Source organism: Salvia splendens, chromosome 2 (genome assembly GCF_004379255.2).
Source record: "Salvia splendens isolate huo1 chromosome 2, SspV2, whole genome shotgun sequence".
Classification (NCBI taxonomy): domain Eukaryota; kingdom Viridiplantae; phylum Streptophyta; class Magnoliopsida; order Lamiales; family Lamiaceae; genus Salvia; species Salvia splendens.
In genome coordinates, this window is record NC_056033.1 from 4,875,668 (window position 1) to 4,897,472 (window position 21,805).

The window sequence follows — 21,805 nt, forward strand, 5'->3', positions numbered from 1 at the left end:
AGCGTCACCACCGCATCAACAGTGTTCTTGCAGCGGATCTTCCTCTTTATTAATTCATGATCGTGACGTGCACGTGCAGTTATTTTCCATTTTCGGATTCAATACTAAAATTGAAATTCCCCACGCATACATATATGGATTAATTTTCTTATCAAATTACTAATCTTCAATCAAATTCTGGTTCATTCATACAATATTTAAATAATAAATTTTACATTTTTATGATTGTCTTACAATAAGTAGGAGTACTATTTTGTGAATTGATCGAAGTGTGATACTAGTATTATTTTTTCGAATCTTACTCTTTTAAAGCACCTAACTATTAATCCTATACATAGCATCTATTGTTTTTATTAGAAACAAAATTGTCACTCTTCTCTAATCATATATCAATGTATAGCTATATAATTTTGTCCTTTTGTCGTTGTTTCGAGCCAAATTATACTACAAGGGAATATATTCCAAATTCGATATACATTGCTTTTTTTCTTTTCAAATTTAAAAATAGTAGAAATATTACATGTACACGTCATCTTAACATCAATTACACATTCACACAATTTTAGTCCAATATCCATTTGAGTCAAAAGATTTGATTTAATCCGTTATTTAGTAGGAGTACTATATGTTTAATGACTCGTATTAGTTGGCAGTCCAACGTTGAATTTTTTTGGTTTAATATTAGGTACATAAAATTAAAGAATAAATAAAATTTTCGAAATTTAAGATTTGGACTATTTCCCTAGTTTTTATTTTAAAAACACTCTTGTTATAGTAACAAATTTAGCACTGGCGAGTTGATTTAGGATTAATTTATCCTAGCTTGAAATAAAATTATTAGTAATTTTATAGTATCTTGTTAAATCAATACTTAGTAAGATTGTATTTTGTGGACCACGATTGCATTTTCCTTGCTAATTGACTTTTTGGATCAATTAAGTAATACTTAATGGGAAGATATTAATTCAACGTATCCTCTACGGCAATTAGAATAAATTGTACTCAAATAACTATCACATCCAACTATAGAGAAAAAAAAAAGTTCTAACGTGGAGTATTAATCAATAAGTTAATAATCTCTCTATTGGTGACACATACGAGAAACTGAAGAAAACTGTGTTTCTGTTACAGTAGCAATTTGGACTATTAAATTGAATTAAAAAAATCACAATATTTTAATAGGCTACTCGAGATCAACCCGATTTGTTTTTGGATCCCTAAATGAATATTGGATTTTATAAGTAATGGTAATGGTGTAAATCGTGAGACATATATCATATCTTATTACTTATTGATTATTCCCAAATCCCTCGGAAAGTTTTATTTTTTAATCGAGGGAAAATAGTTAGTTGAGTTTGATCTTTTTATTAATGGGTCCTTTCTTTGTAAGATTAATATTTTTCTTATGTCTCTAAGTTTAGTATATTATACTTGAAAATATCTCAAATTTTATAACTTTAAAGAATATCTTCAAGTTTAAGGGGTTTTGATGAAATGTCACACTATATAAAACTCGATGAAGAAAAGATTCTTCTTCTTACCATAGTCTGTAGTTGGATATTTTCAGTAAAAAAAATAGTACTGCTCGTATATGTTCACTCTCAACTTTATCCCAAAAAAATTGTCAGTTATATCTTGCATCAAAAAACCCATGAATTTCCACGTTTTTCATAAAATGTTCTAGCTAAAAAATTCAATGACGAAAAATGGCTAATTCGCTGAAAATATATAATGTTTATTTTTTATTTTTTTTGCAGAGAAATATAGGAAACACTGAAAGTTGGGAACAGTTCCCCAAAAAACCCTAAAATGGGATAAATTAATTTATAAATGTGTGATATTTTCTAAGATTTCCTAATAATTAGTTTCAACCCATTTCTAATTTGGGCTTTTGTCTTTGGTCTTTGGTCTTAAACTAGTTTACTATTTTTCAGTCTTTGCGCTGCTGAATGATCCAAATGTGAGCCCATACAATCAACTTATTTTATACTAGGAGCCCATATAGTTGCCTTATTTGACGTATTTTTACATGTGTATAGTCAATCCGGAGTTTTGTATGTATTTATATGACAAAAATTTGTTGGATTACAAACCTATCCCACATAGGATGAGTGAGGGAAGTTGGAAGGTGTATATAATTTCTGTCCAACCCCAATTCGTTTGAGGCCTTTTGGGAGTGACCCAAAAACAAATCCGTGCGGGCTTGACCCAAAGCGGACAGTATCAAACTAATGTTGCAGTCGACGATCCTAACAAGTGGTATCAGAGCCCAGGTGGCTATGGGTTGTGCCTGGATGAGCCCCGGTTAGGGTCGGGCCCTGAAGGACTCGGGTTAGAGTCGGGCCCAGGATGACCCAGGGGCCAGGGTTGGAACGACCCACGTTTGTGTCGACTGCGTTCCCGATGCGGTCTCGGTTTGAGGGGAGGTTTGTTGGGTTTCAAACCCATCCCACATCGGATGAGGGAGAGAAGTTGGAAGGTGTATATAATTCATGTCCAACCCCAATTAGTTCGAGGCCTTTTGGGAGTGACCCAAAAACAAATCCGTGCGGGCTTGACCCAAAGCGGACAATATCAAACTAATGTTGCAGTCGATGATCCTAACAAGTGGTATCAGAACCCAGGTGGCTATGGGTTGTGCTTGGATGAGCCCCGGTTAGGGTCGGGCCCTGAAGGACTCGGGTTAGAGTCGGGCCCAGGATGACCCAGGGGCCAGGGCTGGAACAACCCATGTTCGTGTCAACTGCGTTCCCGATGTGGTCTCGGTTTGAGGGGAGGTTTGTTGAGTTACAAACCAGTCCCATATCGGATGAGTGAGGGAAGTTGGAAGGTGTATATATAATTCCTGTCCAACCCAATTAGTTTGAGGCCTTTTGGGAGTGACCCAAAAACAAATCCGTACGGACTTGACCCAAAGCGGACAATATTAAACTAATGTTGCGGTCGACGATTCTAACAAAATTAAGTACTAATAAATACAGAGTAATAATCATGAACCAAAATTTCTTACTAATATTTAAATTATAAATATATATATAACCACATAGGAACAAAGATACAATTGTACGTACTATAAAAACATTAATAATATATATTGAGGTTTATTTAATAATTAGTTGTGCGTCAATAAAGATTACGGCAGATCAAATTCGATTTTTTTTTATTGTGGATACGCCACTCACTGATGATTAGGGATGTCAATCGGGCCGGCCCACCGGGTTTCGGGCCAACCCTACTCGGGTTGCGGGTCAATCGGGTGCGGGCTAATCGGGTTGAGATTTTTTCGGGTTATAAAAGTTCAACCCTAACCCTAAACGCTCGGGGTTTCGGGCTGGCCCGGCGGGTTAATCGGGTTGCTACCGATAAAATTAACATGCGATTAATCCAATAAATAATGACGAAAATTAGTTATATTTATAAAATATAAATATTTAGTTATGATAAATTTGAGATTTATACTTAAACTCAAACACAAACATGATCAAATACTAATATTTGAGATTTGTGTAAAATAAAACATAAATTTAAATATTTTAAAGCATGTTTTAAAACATGTTTATAAATTTAAATATTTATTAATGAATTAGAAGTTTCTAATTTATTTATTTATTTATTATTATATTAATAAAAATTTAATATATAATTTATATGTTTAATATAAAATTGGATGTTATTTTTTTAGTTATCTATATTATAAAAATAATCAATGAAATTGTCCAATTCGGAGTCAAACAAATAGAACAATAGAAATTTTATCGGGTTTTCGGGCCAGCCCATCGGGTTTTCGGGTCTGACCCTAACGGGTTGCGGGTTAATCGGGTGCGGGCTAATCGGGTTGTAATTTTATCGGGCTAGAAATTTTCAACCCTAACCCTATAAATTTGGCGGGTTATTCGGGTCAGCCCACGGGTTGCGGGCTGCATTGACATCCCTACTGATGATACTAAAACTCAATTAATAGACACCATATCTCATTTATATCTATTAGTATAGTATTATCTAAGTATATTGAAAGGACCTAAGGTGCGTAGGTGTCGTTCAAGCAAGGATATATCCTACTGATCAGGATAGAAATCCTAACTAACCTAGACCTTGGTTTCAAAGATTCCTCAACCCACTTCTACTGATCAGTATAGTGGTGGTAAGGGTCGAATCCCACAGAGATGGTGCGTTCTTAAACTACCGCGGTGACAATCGGAAGATTTGGTTAGCTACCACGCTGGGTTGAGTTTCTACCTAGGCTGGAACTTAAAGGAGGTGTTCTACTGGTCAGACGGTAAGGAAAACATTTGGAATGTAACTGTGTACGTGGAATGGGGGGACAATTTTGTAACAGAAAATATTTGGAAGGTACGGGTTTCTATTTCGGGCTAAACAGAATATTCAGAGTGTAGTGGAAGTTTTGTGACTGGGTTGACAGGGCTTAACTAAAAGTGAAGGACAAAAGCAAAAGCATCTTGAAAAGTAAGTGGTCCCCTCCAATTGAAATAGACATCATCTTCTTCAACAAACACTTCCAAAATTCAGATAACAATTCCAGATTCAACACGGAAAAACTCAGATTAACAACTTACAAACACAGATCCAAAACTAAGAAATCAAATCCGAAATCAAACACTGAAACTGGACTTCTGCATACTGGTCAACATGAAAGAACGATTCAGAAATTAAAACTAAGCTTTGCATGCAACGACCTACTTTCCGATCAAACAGTACTTGTTTATCTATCCTAAAGAAATTTGTTACGTAAACGGAATTGAGAGAATCAGCACTTTAAACACCGAGAGACTTTAGATCTAAGCTAACTAGGCAAGGGAATAAAGAAACACCACAATAAACGAGACGGAAATCAACTTCATAGCATAAACACGTTCGGATCTTCAACAAAGTATTTCAAAAGCAGAAAATATCCAAAGGTAAACAAGATCCAACGTAAGGAAAGCGAGAAATTTAAAACTACGAAAGCAATGTAAAAGTGTTTTGCCACTCCGGACGATGAGACTCTAAACTACGATCTTGCTGGCTGGAATGGACGATGACTGGAATTCTGGGAACATCTGAACGTCAAGTGATCATGGCTACGGCGAGGCTAGAAGCGGGACACGGCTGAAAGACTGAAACTACCGAGAGAACTTTCTACCTAAAGATGGTGGTGAATGAGTGAATGTGTATCGTCTCTCCCTTTCTCTCCAATTCGGCTTCCTTTTATAGGGAGGCTACCCTTGATTTTAGGGTAAATCCTCGTTGCAATTTGACTTCTTTGCCCTTAATTGTGGGTAATCCGTCCCAGCTATCCGTCTTCTCCATCTCAAGCCGTTTTAGCACGAATACTGATCAGTATGAGATCATGCTGGCACCTTCTTCACCTGAACATTCCGAAACTTCCCTACTGGCTAGAATGCTTAACCTGCACACTTTAAACAACTGTTTTGCAAATATAATCAATTAAGCACATCATACTGACCCGTAACCAAGGCCTAGAATACGACTTATCAAACTGCTCACACTTACCACAGGCTTGTCCTCAAGCGTGAAGAACAAACAAAGAAAAGAATAAGTCGAATTCTAGCCTGGTTACTCCCCTGACCGACTCTACCTAACTTAGACTCTAAACTATGACGCAAAGAAAAACACAAACAAACACAGAGAAACATAAACACATAAAAGACTGAAAACACATAGATCGGGCTATATTTTCAACCATCCCTCCCCTCTGGATCAGGTGCAATCCGGCCTTAGACAGCCTTGAACTTCTGCCGCCCCCCTTTTCTCTTCCAGTCAGTATATCTGTTTGTCAAGATCGCCCACACTCTTGGCCCAACACTAGGTTCGCTCAGTCGCTCATACCTCACCAGGAATGTCAGGACTGCATTCTCTCATTATGCTCACCACAATTGCTTCGGACTTAGATTCCACGAGCGGCTACTGAAGGACTTATAGGCTTGTAACGGGGCTGTTGGCTTGTAATGTTTTCGGTGGATGTTCCTAAGGCTCTAAGGTTCAAAAATTTCTATTTTTATTTATGCGGGGGAACTGTGTATGTTAGGCTTCTGATCAGTTGCTTTCTTTAGTTGGCGCTTCTGGCTTTGATCTCCACTGGTCAGTAGCATCTTGTGGCTTCGCCACCCTTATTCCTTCATTCATCTCTTTTTTTTGTGGTCAAATCTTTCTGACCATTTTCTTCATTTTCTCGGTTCCCTTTTTTTTTCTTTTTTTCGTTCCTTCGTGGCTTCGCCACCCTTATTCCTTCTTCTCTTTTTTGGACTGGGAATGACTCCCTGGTCGATTTTCTTCTAACTTTTTCGCCCAGCTGGTTTCTGCTTTTCCGCACTTCTTCCTGGCCAGTAAGCTCCATTGTTTCATGCCTTACACAGTCCCAGTCGGCTGGGGTGTTTATCTTGGTATATAAAAGGTTAAGAAAAAAAGGGTTCTAAAGGTGGTTTTTTTTTTTTTTTAACGAGGGGGGGGGGGGGGGGGGGGGGTTCCTACTGCCTTCAGTATTTGCTACCCGTGATCACTTCACCCTAGGCGAATTGTGGCAGCCTCTCTCTTTTTTTTTTTTTCAATATATGTGGAAAGTGGTTCCACTTTAAGGCTTATAACTCGCATTTTTAGAGGGCTTTCGTGTTTGGCTCTAAGTATGGGCTTTTCTCTCATACTCACCTCATCTATCCTGACTAGGAGGTACTAACGGGGATGGTTTAGGTTTTCCAGCATGTCCTATCTCCCTCAATTCCCCTCACCTTCAGCTCAAGACGGTTGAGTTTTAAGCCCAATCACAAACAACATAAAACTAGACCTAACAAAACAAAACAAAAGCACAAACACAAAGACTACACATATATACATACATCTTACTGGCCATTGCGTCCCCCCTCTCACTTCACAAGTGTCTGCCCTCAGATAAGGCTGTGAAGTGGAAAAGGTAATGGCCAGTACGATGGCACACAGACAACAAACAGCAAAACTAAAACAAAAACTTCTCACACTTAGATTATGGAATAGGCTAAGTGAGAGAGGTTTTATCACCTATACAGAGATCAACAAAACATAACCACAAACACATATATACAAACTCCTCACACTTAGACCATGCAATGGGCTAAGTGTGAGCTAACATGCATGCGACATAGAAAACAAAACAAACAAAACAAAGAAAACATGCTCCAAAGAAACAAACCCTTAACTTCTCACACTTAGACTATGGAATAGACTAAGTGTTTTGAAGTGGGGTTTGCGCACAAACACAAATTATACTACCTAAACAAAACCAACTTATAACAACAATACGAAAAGTTAAAAGAAAAACTGAAACTTAAAAAGAAAAACTAACTTGGTCAGTAGGGGGGGGTCTATCGGAGTCTCCTGCTCCTTCGTGGGGCAGGTGGTGCAGGTCGTTCTATCGGTTGGTCCTCCGGTTGGTCTGTCTCCATTCCAGCTTGGTGCTCATCATCCTTTGCCGGCTCCTCGGCAGTTGCCAGCACCTCGGCTTTCTCTTCCTCTTGCTCCTTCACTACGGTCTCTGGGACTTGTGGTTCAACATCCTGGCCAGCATGGCCGCTTGTTCCTGTAGCTTGTTCTTTCTTCCGGCTGGTCACTTCTTCCAACAACACATCTATCACGGATGCCATCCGGCCCATCTCCGTGATCAATCGATGATTTTCCTCTCCCAAAGTAGTCACTAACGTCTCCATAGCGTCTTGCTTTTGAGCTAATGTCTCCTGCTCTGCAGATCTCTCCAACATCCTTTCCATCACTGCCGCTAGCTTGACCATCTCTGCTTTCAATTGCTTATTCTCCTCTCTAACTTCATCCATTTCCTTCTCCATTTTGGCTTGACGCTGTTCCTGGTCCGATGCCAATCCGATCATGTCTGCTCTTATCTGCCTGCTTCCCTCCGCTATCTTCTCCATAGCTTTTTCCATCCCCTCTTGTCTCTGGTCGTGTGCCGGTGCTTCATGAGCTGCTGCCAACCGAGCAGTGGGTGTAGCTTCCTCTCCCATCGCGTAGAAGTGTGGCACGCCTTGCCTCATGTATACCGCATTCGTCCGGACGAATAGGGGGGTATCAAACAATCCTGGGGCGTCCACCATCGACAAGGGGGTTAAGTCTTCGTCCTCTGAAACGGTGACATTGTTTCTCACAAAGATTCCCAATATATGGCAGAGGGAAATATTCCGTGCTGGGTGGGTAGCGATGAGGTGACATGTGTATGCAGTCCAGAACCCTAAGTGCAACTTCTTGCCTCTCTTGGCACACCACATAAGATACAATTCCGTCATCGATGTCCGGACTGCCGAATTCGACTGTCCTAAAAGGTTGTAACCCAAGAAGAGTTGAACCAGGCGTAGATTAGGATCGTTGAGATGGATAGATCGGGAGATAGTGGACTGAAACTGTCCTGCCCCGGGGTGAGTAAGCTCTTCCCAAGCTACCTGGGGCTCAAAGTCCACATGCCTGCGGGGAATCCCCCGCTCCCTATCTCTCCACTCGGGCCCTATGGCCTCCTCCAAACTGCATATCCCTAGCCGAACAGTCCATTCAATCAAATTCATCCTAATCTCTCCTCCAAATACTCTGAAACTGATGCACTCTACATCCAAATCCGTTGTGACCTTGAATCGAAAGGTCGCGAAAAATTCCTTGGCCAAATCGACCGGAACATTCAAATTCTCATTCCTTAACAGCCATTCAAAACCCAATTCGTGGAAAAGGGCGAGAAACGATTCCCGAACCTTCAATTCATCTAACGAGGGGAGATGAATTACCTTTCCACACTTAACCTTCTTGCCTTTTGCGTTCTTGGTGCGATAGATGGATTGGAGCTCCTTGGAGTCAAAAAATTGCATCCCCTCCACCACGTCATCTGTGAGCTCCACCGTCCAACGCTTATATCGGAGTGGTTCTGCAGGTGGATGCAATAGTTCCCGATGATCGTTAGGGAGTTGCTGCTCCTTGTACTCCTCATCTTCCATGGTCGTATCGCTATCGGATTCAGATTCTTCACTGATCTCATATTCACTGTCACTCTGTGTTTGCCGGTTTGATGGGGGTCCTCTGGTCAGTCTCAGTGATCACGATGCTTGTGTTCACGGTACGCGGTTTTTTGGTACTCGGCTTGTTCTTCACAACGGCTTTTCCTTTCCTTTTTCTTTCTCGCTGATATTGTGCTTCTTCCTCCTGAGCAGTAGGCTGTGCAGGTTCACCCCCTGCCTTCGTTGGAGTGGCTTGTTCTTCCTCGCTCTCGATCTCTACTGGGTTCTCAGCCGTGTTTGTCTTGGCCTTGCTGGCTGCTCTTTTGCCCAGGCATCGCTGAGATACCCGCGTCTTCAGGACCAATTGCCGCTTCACTGGGTGGGGTTTTAAGACGGGAGGCGCCACAGTTTCCGGCACTTGAGTGTCTACGGTTGGTCTCCCCTCCTCTTCTTGCATTCGATCATCCCCTGCTTCCTCTTGGGTATCAACTGGCTCTGCCCCTTTTTCTTCACTCTGTTCTTCCCTCTCCTCTTCCCCTACTGACTGGGATGCCTTATCCCTCGGTATGGGTTCTGTAAAAGCTTGTTCATCCTCTCCTACTGCCCTCGATGCGAGGTCTAGACCCTCAGCCATTAGAGCAGTATCTTCCCTGCGATTCACCTCCTCCACTATTGATTCAAACTCCGTTTCCGTCATGAGGCCGCGCTTTTGGGCCGACTTATTCAGGTCGATCTCCTCCCTAATTACTTCTTGGTGAACCGCTTCCACTTCTGGCGTCTCCTCAATTCCTTCTCCCCCTTCCTGGTCTTGTTGCTCCCTTCTCAGCCTTTCCGCTCTTTCTTCCTCATCAGAGGCATAATAAGCCGCAATGGCCTCGAGATCCTCAAGTTCGGCTTCCTGGGTCGTCGGAAAAAATTCTTCTGTCTCTGTCATTTCGGCTTCAGTTGAGGGGTTGCTTTCCTGGGGAATCATCGACGGAATCGGCAATGTAGATGAAATAGGGGTCAAGGGTTGCGTAGTGGTTACTGGCATGGTTGCCGCATGAGTTGCTCCGGCTCCGCTCCCTTGCCCTCTACCTTGGTTAAAATACTCTAACTCCGCTGCCCAATTCCTATTCGGATCCTGCAATCGGAGAAACTCCGTCATTGCATCCAGAGAGACCATCGGCAGGGCTTGTTGTGTTGGCGCGGGACGTTGTGGGTTTAGTGGTGGTGGTATTTCGAGGTTTCTTTCCTCACTGACCTTCTTTGAGGGCGGTTTGATTTTGGTAGCAAATGCTTTCTTCCCCATGGCTGAAAATTAGGGCTTGTAAACAGTGGAATTTGGTCTTGATATCTGGGAGAAAATGGAAGAAAATGAGGGTTTGTGATTTACGCTTTCTTGAGAGAGTATGGGATAATATCTCTTGAGAAAGGGAATTTGAAAATGAGGGTTTGTGAGGGATAAAGTTTGGGACGGTCGTTTAATTTAGGCGAGAGATAGCAGTTGCAGGTGGTTGCAACCGGCTATAGGGAGTTGCCGGTCGCGACGCTTGGACGGAAGGCGGTTAGGAATGCTGGCCCCTGATTGGCTATCGCGTCTACTCTCTCTGCTCCACGCCACTCCAGCCGCTGCCACCCTGCAAAAGCTGCATAAGTCTTAATTCAAAATTTCGTCTTTTCTCGATACCTACCTAATAAGGGAAATAATTCAAATGGGCTCTTAAATTAGAATTGAAATAGCACCAAATAGGTAGTCTCTTGGTCAATGTGTACTCCAAATTAAATTTAAGGACCGAAAATATTTTTTTGGATTTTCTTAGGAATTATCTGACATGCAAAGACTAATTACGTATTTACAATATTTACACCTTTCTTGGGTAATTTGGAATCCTACTTGGCCAGTATACGCAGAAAATTATCAAAAAGGAACTAGCCATGTGGAATTCCAAATTCCCATCTTACTGATCAGTATGAAACCGATGTAAGTGTTTGCAGTGGAATTTCATCCACTACACCCACTTCGCTATTCTCCCTGAATATTTTCAACCTATGTCCATTTACTATGAAAGGTTCCGAGTTAGGAAAACTCCCTGAAATTTCTACTGCTCAGTTATGATGTAAGGTCCTGTCCATTTGGACTTGAGTTTCCCTGGCATAAGCTTCAATCTTGACTGGAAGAGTAGTACTTTCTGGCCAACGTGGAGCTCCTTAGTTCTCAGATTTCGATCATGCCACAGTTTGGTTCGCTCCTTGTACCACATGGCTGAGTCGAATGACTCCAATCTAAGTTCCTCAAGCTCCTGCAGCTGCAGCTTCCTTTCCTCTTCGCAGGCTGTAGCATCCATATTCACTTTCTGTACTGCCCAGTATGCTCGATGTTCGATCCCAACCGGTAAATGGCACATCTTCCCAAAAACGATCTGGTAAGGGGACATGCCTATGGGGGTTTTGTAGGCTGTTCGATACGCCCAGAGAGCATCCTCTAACCTCACACTCCAGTCTTTCCTCGAAGTGTTCACAGTCTTCTCCAAAATCTTCTTTATCTCACGGTTAGAGATCTCCGCTTGACCATTGGCTTGCGGATGGTACGGGCTGGAAAGTCTATGGTGCACACCGTATTTCTTCATTAAGGCTTCAATTGTGCGATTACAGAAGTGTGTACCTTGATCTGATATGATCGCCCTTGGAACTCCGAACCGGCTGAAGATATGACTCTTTAAGAACTTGGCCACCTCCTTTGCTTCACACGTACTTGTGGCCTTGGCTTCTACCCATTTGGAGACGTAATCTACCGCGACTAGGATATACAGATTGCCATAGGACGAAGGAAAAGGCCCCATGAAATCCATTCCCCATATGTCGAATAGCTCGCAAACTATTATAGGAACCTGCGGCATTTCGTCCCGGGCAGATATTCCACCGGTCAGTTGGCAACGCTCGCAACTTCTGCAGAACTCGTACGCATCTTTGTTGAGTGTTGGCCAATAAAAGCCGCTATCCATAATCTTCCTTGCCGTCTTCTTGGATCCGAAATGTCCTCCGCATGCTAACGAATGGCAGTGGGTTAGAACATCCCGCTGCTCCCAGTCAGGAATGCACCTTCTTATCACTTGATCGGATCCTACCCTCCATAGGTAGGGGTCGTCCCAAAAGTAGTATTTTGCTTCACTCCTGATCTTCATTCTTTGTGCCTTGGTAACACTTGGTGCTTCTGGAAGTTCTCCAGTTACTAGGTAGTTAGCCAGGTCCGCATACCATGGCTCCTGCCCTACCTTCTCCTTTCCTTTTGCTGTATCATTCTGACCAGTAAGTTTGTACACTACTTCCCAATCAATTTTCCTGGGCACAAAAATCACCTCAAATAAATGTTCCTCTGGAAACTTATCATGCACTCCGTCACTGTTTCCATCTGGCATTATTCTGCTCAAATGGTCTGCCACCTTGTTCTCGACTCCTCTCTTATCTTCCACCTCCCAATCAAATTCTTGTAACAAGAGTACCCATCGGATCAAGCGTGGTTTGGATTCCTTCTTGGCAATCAGATACTTAATGGCTGCATGGTCAGTATATACTATGACCTTGGATCCCAACAAATACGGCCGGAACTTCTCGAAAGAATACACCACTGCCAGCATCTCTTTTTCAGTGGTATCGTAATTCCGCTGGGCTTGATTCAAAGTCTTGGACGCATAAAAAATTACGTACCTCTTCCCATCGATCTTCTGACCCAGCACGGCCCCTACCGCAAAGTCGCTGGCGTCGCACATTACTTCGAAAGGATGGTCCCAGTCAGGAGCCCGTATGATAGGTGCGGATATCAGCTTTTCCTTGAGAAGATTGAAAGCAGCCTTGCATTGCTCATCAAAAACGAACTCCACGTCATTTTGAAGTAGTCTGGTAAGGGGTTGGGCGATTTTGGAGAAATCCTTAATAAATCGTCGATAAAATCCGGCATGCCCCAGAAAACCCCTAATCCCCTTCTGATCAGTAGGAAACGGTAATTTAGATATAACGTCCACCTTTGCTCGATCTACCTGGATTCCCCTTTCCGAGACCACGTGTCCCAGAACAATCCCTTCGGTGACCATAAAATGGCACTTCTCAAAGTTCAAAACCAAACTCTTCGCTTGACATCTCTCAAGAACTATATCCAAATGATGAAGGCAAGAATCGAACGAGTCTCCGTAGACCGTAAAGTCATCCATGAATATCTCTATGCAATCCTCAATCAAATCAGAAAATATGCTCATCATGCAGCGTTGAAACGTACCTGGAGCATTGCATAGGCCGAAAGGCATGCGCCGGTATGCATAAGTTCCAAATGGGCAAGTGAAGGTGGTCTTATCCTGGTCTTCAGGATCCACGTAGATTTGGAAATATCCGCTGTACCCATCCAAGAAGCAAAAGTACTTCTTCCCAGCGAGTCGCTCCAACATCTGGTCGATAAAAGGCAGAGGGAAGTGATCCTTCCTTGTTGCATTGTTCAGCTTGCGGTAATCGATGCACATTCGCCAACCCGTGACTAGCCTCGTTGGAATCAGCTCATTCCTCTCATTTTGGACGACTTGGATTCCCGACTTCTTTAGAACCATGTGGATTGGGCTGACCCACTCACTGTCTGGCACTGAATAGATAATCCCTAGCGACAACAACTTCAAGATTTCCTTCAATATTTCCTCTCGCATGTTAGGGTTTACTTTCCTTTGGGCATCTCGATGTGCCCTTGCTCCATCTTCCAGCCTAATATGGTGCATGCAGACGTCGGGGCTAATTCCAACTAAATCTGTAAGACTCGATCCAATCGCCTTCTTGTTCTTGCTCAGCACGGTCAGTAGCCTAGCTTCTTGTTCCTTCGTAAGGCTGCTGCTGATGATCACTGGATAGGAGTCCTCACCTCCGAGGAAGGCATACTTCAAATTCGAGGGTAACTTCTTCAGCTCAACTTGGGGTGGAAGTGTGTCTTCGGTTAGGGGGTTTTTCTCGGACTCTTTCCCTTTTTCTAAATCTCCTTCTGATGGTTCTTCTATACTGACTGGTAGCTGAGCCCCTGCGGCTCCTATGAACTCCGACTTTTGACAAAAATCCTTGATTGCTCCTTCAATTTCTTCATCGGTCAACCCCTGGCTACTGATCAGATCACACCATGCAGCAGCTTCTACGTCAGCCTGTTCATATACATCTAAAGCCTGGAGTCTCTCCTGCAATAGTTCGGTCTCAAGAAAATCTTGGACTAAAGGGTCAATCACATCAACATAGCATAGATTTTCAGAATCAATAGGTTTCTTCATGGCATCATTGATATCAAAAGTAAATTTCTCTCCATGGAAATCAATGCAAATTGTCCCCTCAGCCATATCCACGATCGTCTTGGCCGTTCTAAAAAATGGTCTTCCTAACAAGACTCCACTAGACTCCTTCGCTTCATGCTCACTCATTTTGATCACATAAAAATCAGCAGGGTATGTAAAATCATGCACTCTAACTAATACATCCTCTAAAACTCCCTCCGGACTTATGCATGACCTATCAGCCAGTTGGATCAATACTCTAGTACTTGACAGCCTCACTCCCTTCAACCGGTTATAGATAGACAATGGCATGACATTTATAGATGCCCCCAAATCACACATTGCATGTTCGACCTTCACATCTCCAACAGTTATTGGTAAGGTAAACATACCTGGGTCGGCTCTCTTGGGTGGTAACGTCTCTTGCACTATTGCTGACGCTATCCCTTCCACCATAATCTTGCCATCTTTCTGGGCTCTCCCGGCTATGAAATCCTTTATGAATTTCCCAAGGGGGGGTAGTTTCACGGCTTGGAGAAATGGTATGGTGACATCCAACTTCCCAAAAATCGACAAATAGTCAACCGGGTTCTCTTTCTTCCTCTTTGTAACAAATCGGAATGGGAATGGTTTCTCCCCTTTTTTCTCATCTACTTGTCCCTTAGCAACCTTCTTGGAGTCTTTCCGGGGTAGTTCCTGAGTCTGGGCTTCCATTCTGGGCTCTTCCTCTCGATGAGGTTCCTTTCTGGTCAGTAGGGTTTCGGGTTCATCTCCTGCAATTGGTGTAGCATCCAAGAAGAATGGATCCTGCATCTGAGGCATAGGCCTCCCTAGTTCTTCCGCTGAAACGGTATCGCCTCCTATCTTCGTTCCGTTAGATCCTCCACTAGGTCGTTTGGGTTGAGGCGCGTCATAAGTAGTTCCTGACCTCAACGTAACCTTACTCACATTTGCCTTTTCGGGTATTTGGACTGTAGATGGTAGTTTCCCTGCATTTCCCTTCAAATCACCCACCGAACTGGCCAGTTGGGCTAACTGCCTATTCATCATATCCATGTTCGCCTTATGTTCTTTCTGGGCATTTTGCATCCCCTGCACGACCTCGTTATGGGATTGCAATTCTCCTTTGATGCTCTGTTGTGACGCTAGCATTTCACCCATCATGTCCTCAATGGACCTCCTTGGCCTGTTCGGATTTTGGAAATGATTCGGCCCTTGGTGTTGGTAGTTCTGGAAGTTTTGCTGGCCTTGATTAGGCGGGTATTGGTTATACTGGGCAGGAGGGACGTACTGATCTTGAGGATATTGATTCTGGTGCTGGGCTTGAAACTGATTTTGGTTCTGATGGTGTTGGGGTGCATGATTTGGCTGATTTTGGAAACTGTGGAAGTTTCTCTGGTGGGGTGGTACATAAACAGGATTCGGGTTTTGGCTTTGTGGGCTTTGATTTTGGGTTTGTTGGTTTCTTCCTGACCAGTTGGGCTGGTAGTCTGGGTTTGCTAGTCCACGGTTAGGGTTTTGGTTTGGATTGGGGTTATACTGGTTCTGTCCTTGGTTCTGATTTTGGCCCCCGTCTCCCCATCGAAAGTTTGGATGATCCCTCCATGGTGCATCCCGTTGTCTACCCTGAATCCAATGCCCACTGGAATTGAAGTACCCCGCAGCATTGACCTGTTCCATATTCACGTAGTCACTAGGCTGTTCATAGTTCGGTCCTTGATTTCCCTGTTCTGCACCTTTGTAATTCCCAGCTGGGGGAGGTGGTGGGGTGCTCTTCTCGATCGCACTCAGAAGTGACTTCTTCAGCTCATCCATCTTCAAGTCCATTTTCTGCTCCAGTTTATTTTCCTGATCAGTAGACAAGACAACAGCAGCCCGCTCTCGGTTGTATCCTTCCCTTGAATGGTCATACTCTTTCTTTGCATTCAGTAGCTTCCTTAGGACTCTCTTCGCTTCGCTGACCCGTAATTGTGTGAAGCTTCCTCCTGACGATGAATTTGCTAGATCCTTGGTTACCGCGTTCATACCTTCGTAGAAAGTATGATGCACTTCAATGTCCGCCATGCGATGGTTGGGACATGATTCCAAAAGACCCATGTATCTTGCCCAATAATCGCTCAAGGGTTCATCATATCCTTGCTTCACATTAGTTATTTCCCTTTTCAGCGCGCTTGTCTTTGATGACGGGAAAAACTCGCCTAGGAATGCTGACTTGAAATCGGCCCAAGTCTCAATGGAGTTGGGGGGCAGGCGCATGAACCAGGTGTTGGCTTCCCCCTTGAGCACAAATGGCAAGGCCTTCAACCTATAATCATCCTCATTCGCTCCTGCTGGTCTCCTCTGCGCCCTACAAATTTTACAAAACTCATGCAGAAACTCATACGGCCCTTCATAGCTCTTCCCACAGTATGTAGGCAGAATCGCGATCACATGAGGCTTCACATCGCAGGCGGTTTGCCCTGGAGTGACGACTATGGCTTGCGATGGTTCTTCCTCGGTATGCGCGTTAAGGGTACCGATCTCTGGATCCTCATCTCCGTTGGCGGCCATCAGAACTGGAATGCCTTCCAACAGTGGTATCTCCTCTGGTATTGGTCCTTCTATGTTGTATTGCTCTTCGTCGCTACTCGAACCTAAGTCAGATAAAGCCGTCGACAACCCGGATCGAGTGGTTACGAGTATCGATCCTCGCTGAAGTATCTTCGGCCTCCACTGGTCAGGAGCCGAACTGCTTCTCATAAACTGAAAAGAAAAGAAAAAAAAGAAAGGTTATGCACAATATATACACCGAAGTATCACTCACAGTAATTGCAAATAACGCTATCCATCCCCGGCAACGGCGCCATTTGAAAGGACCTAAGGTGCGTAGGTGTCGTTCAAGCAAGGATATATCCTACTGATCAGGATAGAAATCCTAACTAACCTAGACCTTGGTTTCAAAGATTCCTCAACCCACTTCTACTGATCAGTATAGTGGTGGTAAGGGTCGAATCCCACAGAGATGTTGCGTTCTTAAACTACCGCGGTGACAATCGGAAGATTTGGTTAGCTACCACGCTGGGTTGAGTTTCTACCTAGGCTGGAACTTAAAGGAGGTGTTCTACTGGTCAGACGGTAAGGAAAACATTTGGAATGTAACTGTGTACGTGGAATGGGGGGACAATTTTGTAACAGAAAATATTTGGAAGGTACGGGTTTCTATTTCGGGCTAAACAGAATATTCAGAGTGTAGTGGAAGTTTTGTGACTGGGCTGACAGGGCTTAACTAAAAGTGAAGGACAAAAGCAAAAGCATCTTGAAAAGTAAGTGGTCCCCTCCAATTGAAATAGACATCATCTTCTTCAACAAACACTTCCAAAATTCAGATAACAATTCCAGATTCAACACGGAAAAACTCAGATTAACAACTTACAAACACAGATCCAAAACTAAGAAATCAAATCCGAAATCAAACACTGAAACTGGACTTCTGCATACTGGTCAACATGAAAGAACGATTCAGAAATTAAAACTAAGCTTTGCATGCAACGACCTACTTTCCGATCAAACAGTACTTGTTTATCTATCCTAAAGAAATTTGTTACGTAAACGGAATTGAGAGAATCAGCACTTTAAACACCGAGAAACTTTAGATCTAAGCTAACTAGGCAAGGGAATAAAGAAACACCACAATAAACGAGACGGAAATCAACTTCATAGCATAAACACGTTCGGATCTTCAACAAAGTATTTCAAAAGCAGAAAATATCCAAAGGTAAACAAGATCCAACGTAAGGAAAGCGAGAAATTTAAAACTACGAAAGCAATGTAAAAGTGTTTTGCCACTCCGGACGATGAGACTCTAAACTACGATCTTGCTGGTTGGAATGGACGATGACTGGAATTCTGGGAACATCTGAACGTCAAGTGATCATGGCTACGGCGAGGCTAGAAGCGGGACACGGCTGAAAGACTGAAACTACCGAGAGAACTTTCTACCTAAAGATGGTGGTGAATGAGTGAATGTGTATCGTCTCTCCCTTTCTCTCCAATTTGGCTTCCTTTTATAGGGAGGCTACCCTTGATTTTAGGGTAAATCCTCGTTGCAATTTGACTTCTTTGCCCTTAATTGTGGGTAATCCGTCCCAGATATCCGTCTTCTCCATCTCAAGCCGTTTTAGCACGAATACTGATCAGTATGAGATCATGCTGGCGCCTTCTTCACCTGAACATTCCGAAACTTCCCTACTGGCTAGAATGCTTAACCTGCACACTTTAAACAACTGTTTTGCAAATATAATCAATTAAGCACATCATACTGACCCGTAACCAAGGCCTAGAATACGACTTATCATATATCTTGTGTTTCATTTCATCTTGCAAAGAAAATGAGCAACAAGATCATCTAACAAACAATTCAAAACCCCAACTTCCAATTCCTCACACAACTCTTCCCTCTCTTCCTCAAATTTCTTCCAACAAAATCCTCTCTCCATCTCCTTAACAAATGAACCTCTCGCCTCCTCAAACTCCCATTCATAGGATTCCTCCAACTCCCCACACATCCATGATTTTGCAATCCTCAAAAGCTCAGAATCAAACTCTTCATCATTCAACCTCCCATTTCTAGAAAATTCGTCGACGAAGAAATCCAACAACACTTCAACCTTGTCGGCATGGCGCTCTTCGTCTTCTTCGACTTGGCTCAACAGCTGCCTTGCTTTCTCTTCGTGAACGGTGATTTCTTCCTTGAGAGTAGTTGTCTCTTCTTGAGTTCTTTGGGTGAGGCACCATTTTGCTCCTATGCTTTGAACATTTTCTAGAATTGGATGAAACTGAGTGAATTCTTGAGCTTGAAGAAATGGTGATTCAAGAACTGAAACAGGGCTTTGCTGCTCGTATTCTTCAAACGATGACCAATCTCCCTGCATTTAATAACAAGATTAGGATATGCAACATAGGAGTATTTTAAAATCAATAAATTACACATATATTTCAAATTAAATGTGTACGATTATATTTAAGTGACTTGATCAAAGTGTACTAAGGTTTATATATTAGTCTAAGGCCATCAAAATTATGGATAGATTGTCGGAAAAACCCATGGATTTTTAGTTGAATTCTGACTTGTCTTGCAATTTAAAATATCAGCCGGAAAAAGTGCAATATGTTTGGATATGTTCTAAATTATACTCATACTAATGCATAAATATGGTGTCCTGCGTGCAATACATTGATGATGTTTTTACAGTGCCGTTTTTATTAGTTTGACTAATAAATAAATAGATAAATAAATACCTTGGGATTCTTGAAGGTGGAGAACTCTTCATTTTCACCGCCCCATGGCGGTAACTCCTCCGCGGTAAAATCACTGTCGCACCAGCTCGATCTTTTGCTGCATGAAGTGGTGGTGGCGGCGGCAGAGGAGGTGGCGCGCCAGTTAGGTGATGGATGGAAATCCAACGGCTTAGGTTCATCCTCCGACAGGTCCCTGAACGATCTCCACCGCAGGATGTCTTTGACTTTGGCTTTGACTTCCGGGACGCTTACTACGAGGTCGCTGTCGTCGGCTTTGACCCTCTTTCCGGTCAACTTCCTCGAAATGGTCCTCGGCAGAACCGACGCCGGCGATTTCGAGGAGGCGAACTGGAGCAGCTTGATCACTTTATGGACGGCCGAGATCTTCGTGGCGGCGGCCCTCCTCGACCAGCTTCGGAGCAGTACGATGTGGGGCTTGTTTGACCTTGATGAAACCGCAGTTGACTTGTTCGACGATGATGGCGTGTCGTCATTGAGGAAGTCTTTGAGCAACATGGGACGATGTTCTAATGGAGCAAAACTTTGCTGGATTCTTGGGAATTTTGTGCTTTCTTGGGTTTGGAAAGTCATTATCTTGAAATGGAGAAATTCGGTGATGAAGGGATTAAATTGGATATAGGAAGTAGCTAGATTTAAAGAGACGAAGGGGCAATGTATTTGGAGAAAATGACAAACAACACGTAGAAGCAAGGATGCTTCTAACCGGTGATTTTTAAATGGTGGGAAATATGTAAAAATAAATATTGCATGGAGCGATATTATTTTATTATATGGTTTGGTTTGGTTTGGTTTGGTTTGGTTTGTTTGTGTTGAAGGATGTCGGAGAGTGGTGAATTATGAATAATTTGCAGTTGGTGAAAACTGTCGGTGGGCGTCGTATTCATATATTTACATGCATTATACTAGTAGACTATTAGGAGATGTATTCGGTCACAAAATTGTCGATTTAAAATCTTGAGTGCAATTATGGTTTGCTTGAATAAAATATAAAAACAATATTCGAAATAGGGGAGCTCGAATTAGATGATGGATAAGTAGTAGTAGTAGTAGATAATTAAATTAATTAATATTGTTAAAGTATGAAAGTCATGGTTTTGGTGATGTGTAATTGCTGCATTATTGATGGAGGTACACATCAGACTGTTTCTTGTCGTGTTGCTACTGTTGATTAACAGGGAGTAATTAATTAGTTAATTACTGTGTTTCGTTTATAGATTCATAGAACTATTGGATTTATTGAACTTACTAGTAACAGTAGGCAGAATTGACTCGAAGTCAAATCGAGCAGTGGTATAATATTTAATCTCTAGAACCAAAGTGATAATTACAAATACCAATTATTGTTACTAGTTTATATTTAATCTCTAGAACCAAAGTGATAATTACAAATACCAATTATTGTTACTAGTTTATATTTACTTACTTATTATCATTGAAATTATATAACTATGACTAAGTTGCTAAGACAAGCATGACAAAAAAGTGTTTGACATAAGAATAAGTAAACAAAGCAAATATAGGAAAGGATAATCGATCTAAGGTAAAGAGCTACGAAAATATATACTCCACCGATACCAAATATATGAAAGTGTTTAATTTAGAGTCTATTAGTATTAATTTAAAAAGAATTAACAATTATGTAAATTCTAATTTATGAAAAATCCAATACAAAAATAATTTCATTTATTACCCCTTAAAAATATATGTTTGATAACTACTTTTATATTTTATATGTTACTCGTAATTTTCTATTTCAACTCGTCTCAAACTACATGCTATTTTAATTTTAAGTAAGAATTAGAATATTTAATTAATATATTATACTAAAAAAATCAATTTTAAATTTATCAACTTAAAATGAAAAAGGTGAGTAACATTGAATGTTTTTTTTTTTTTTGCATAATGTGAAATTATAGTAGTATGAACTTTTTCATAATAGTAATACTAATATTACTGTTATGGCTATATCTCACATTTTTGGTATGAGATCAGAAATTTCATTTTGTAAAATGATTTGATACCAATTAATAATAGAGTAACATTTCCTCGAAGCCAGACAGATGCTCATGCCCCTCTCTCTCACGCACACGTTCTTCATATATGATATAACTACCTACTTAATCATGCTTTCGTTTTTTAATCTCTCTTTCTCTCTCACACACATTCTATTAAAAATAAGGGAAGATGATGAAATTGCGGCGCCTCAATCTCCCACGAAGTTACAATCAAAGCTTTAATGGATTATTTATTGTTTGTAAAAAT

General features: G+C 41.9%; 1 protein-coding gene across 1 annotated transcript; it reads right to left on the minus strand.

Moving 5' to 3' along the window:
* Positions 1-18,543: 18,543 nt before the first annotated feature.
* On the minus strand, positions 18,544-20,332 carry LOC121759810. The gene is made up of 2 exons (XM_042155452.1): positions 19,523-20,332; positions 18,544-19,149 (listed from the first exon to the last, which is right to left on the minus strand). Exons 1-2 carry the CDS (start codon positions 20,111-20,113, stop codon positions 18,592-18,594), a joined length of 1,149 nt encoding a protein of 382 aa, XP_042011386.1. The 5' UTR covers positions 20,114-20,332; the 3' UTR covers positions 18,544-18,591.
* Between the last annotated feature and the right edge of the window lie 1,473 nt (positions 20,333-21,805).

Coding starts and splice junctions, on each gene's coding strand:
- LOC121759810 (XM_042155452.1), bottom strand. CDS start 20,113: ATGACTTTCCAAACCCAAGAAAGCACAAAATTCCCAAGAATCCAGCAA. Junction 19,150..19,522: donor CCACCTTCAAGAATCCCAAG/GTATTTATTTAT, acceptor TATTAAATGCAG/GGAGATTGGTCATCGTTTGA.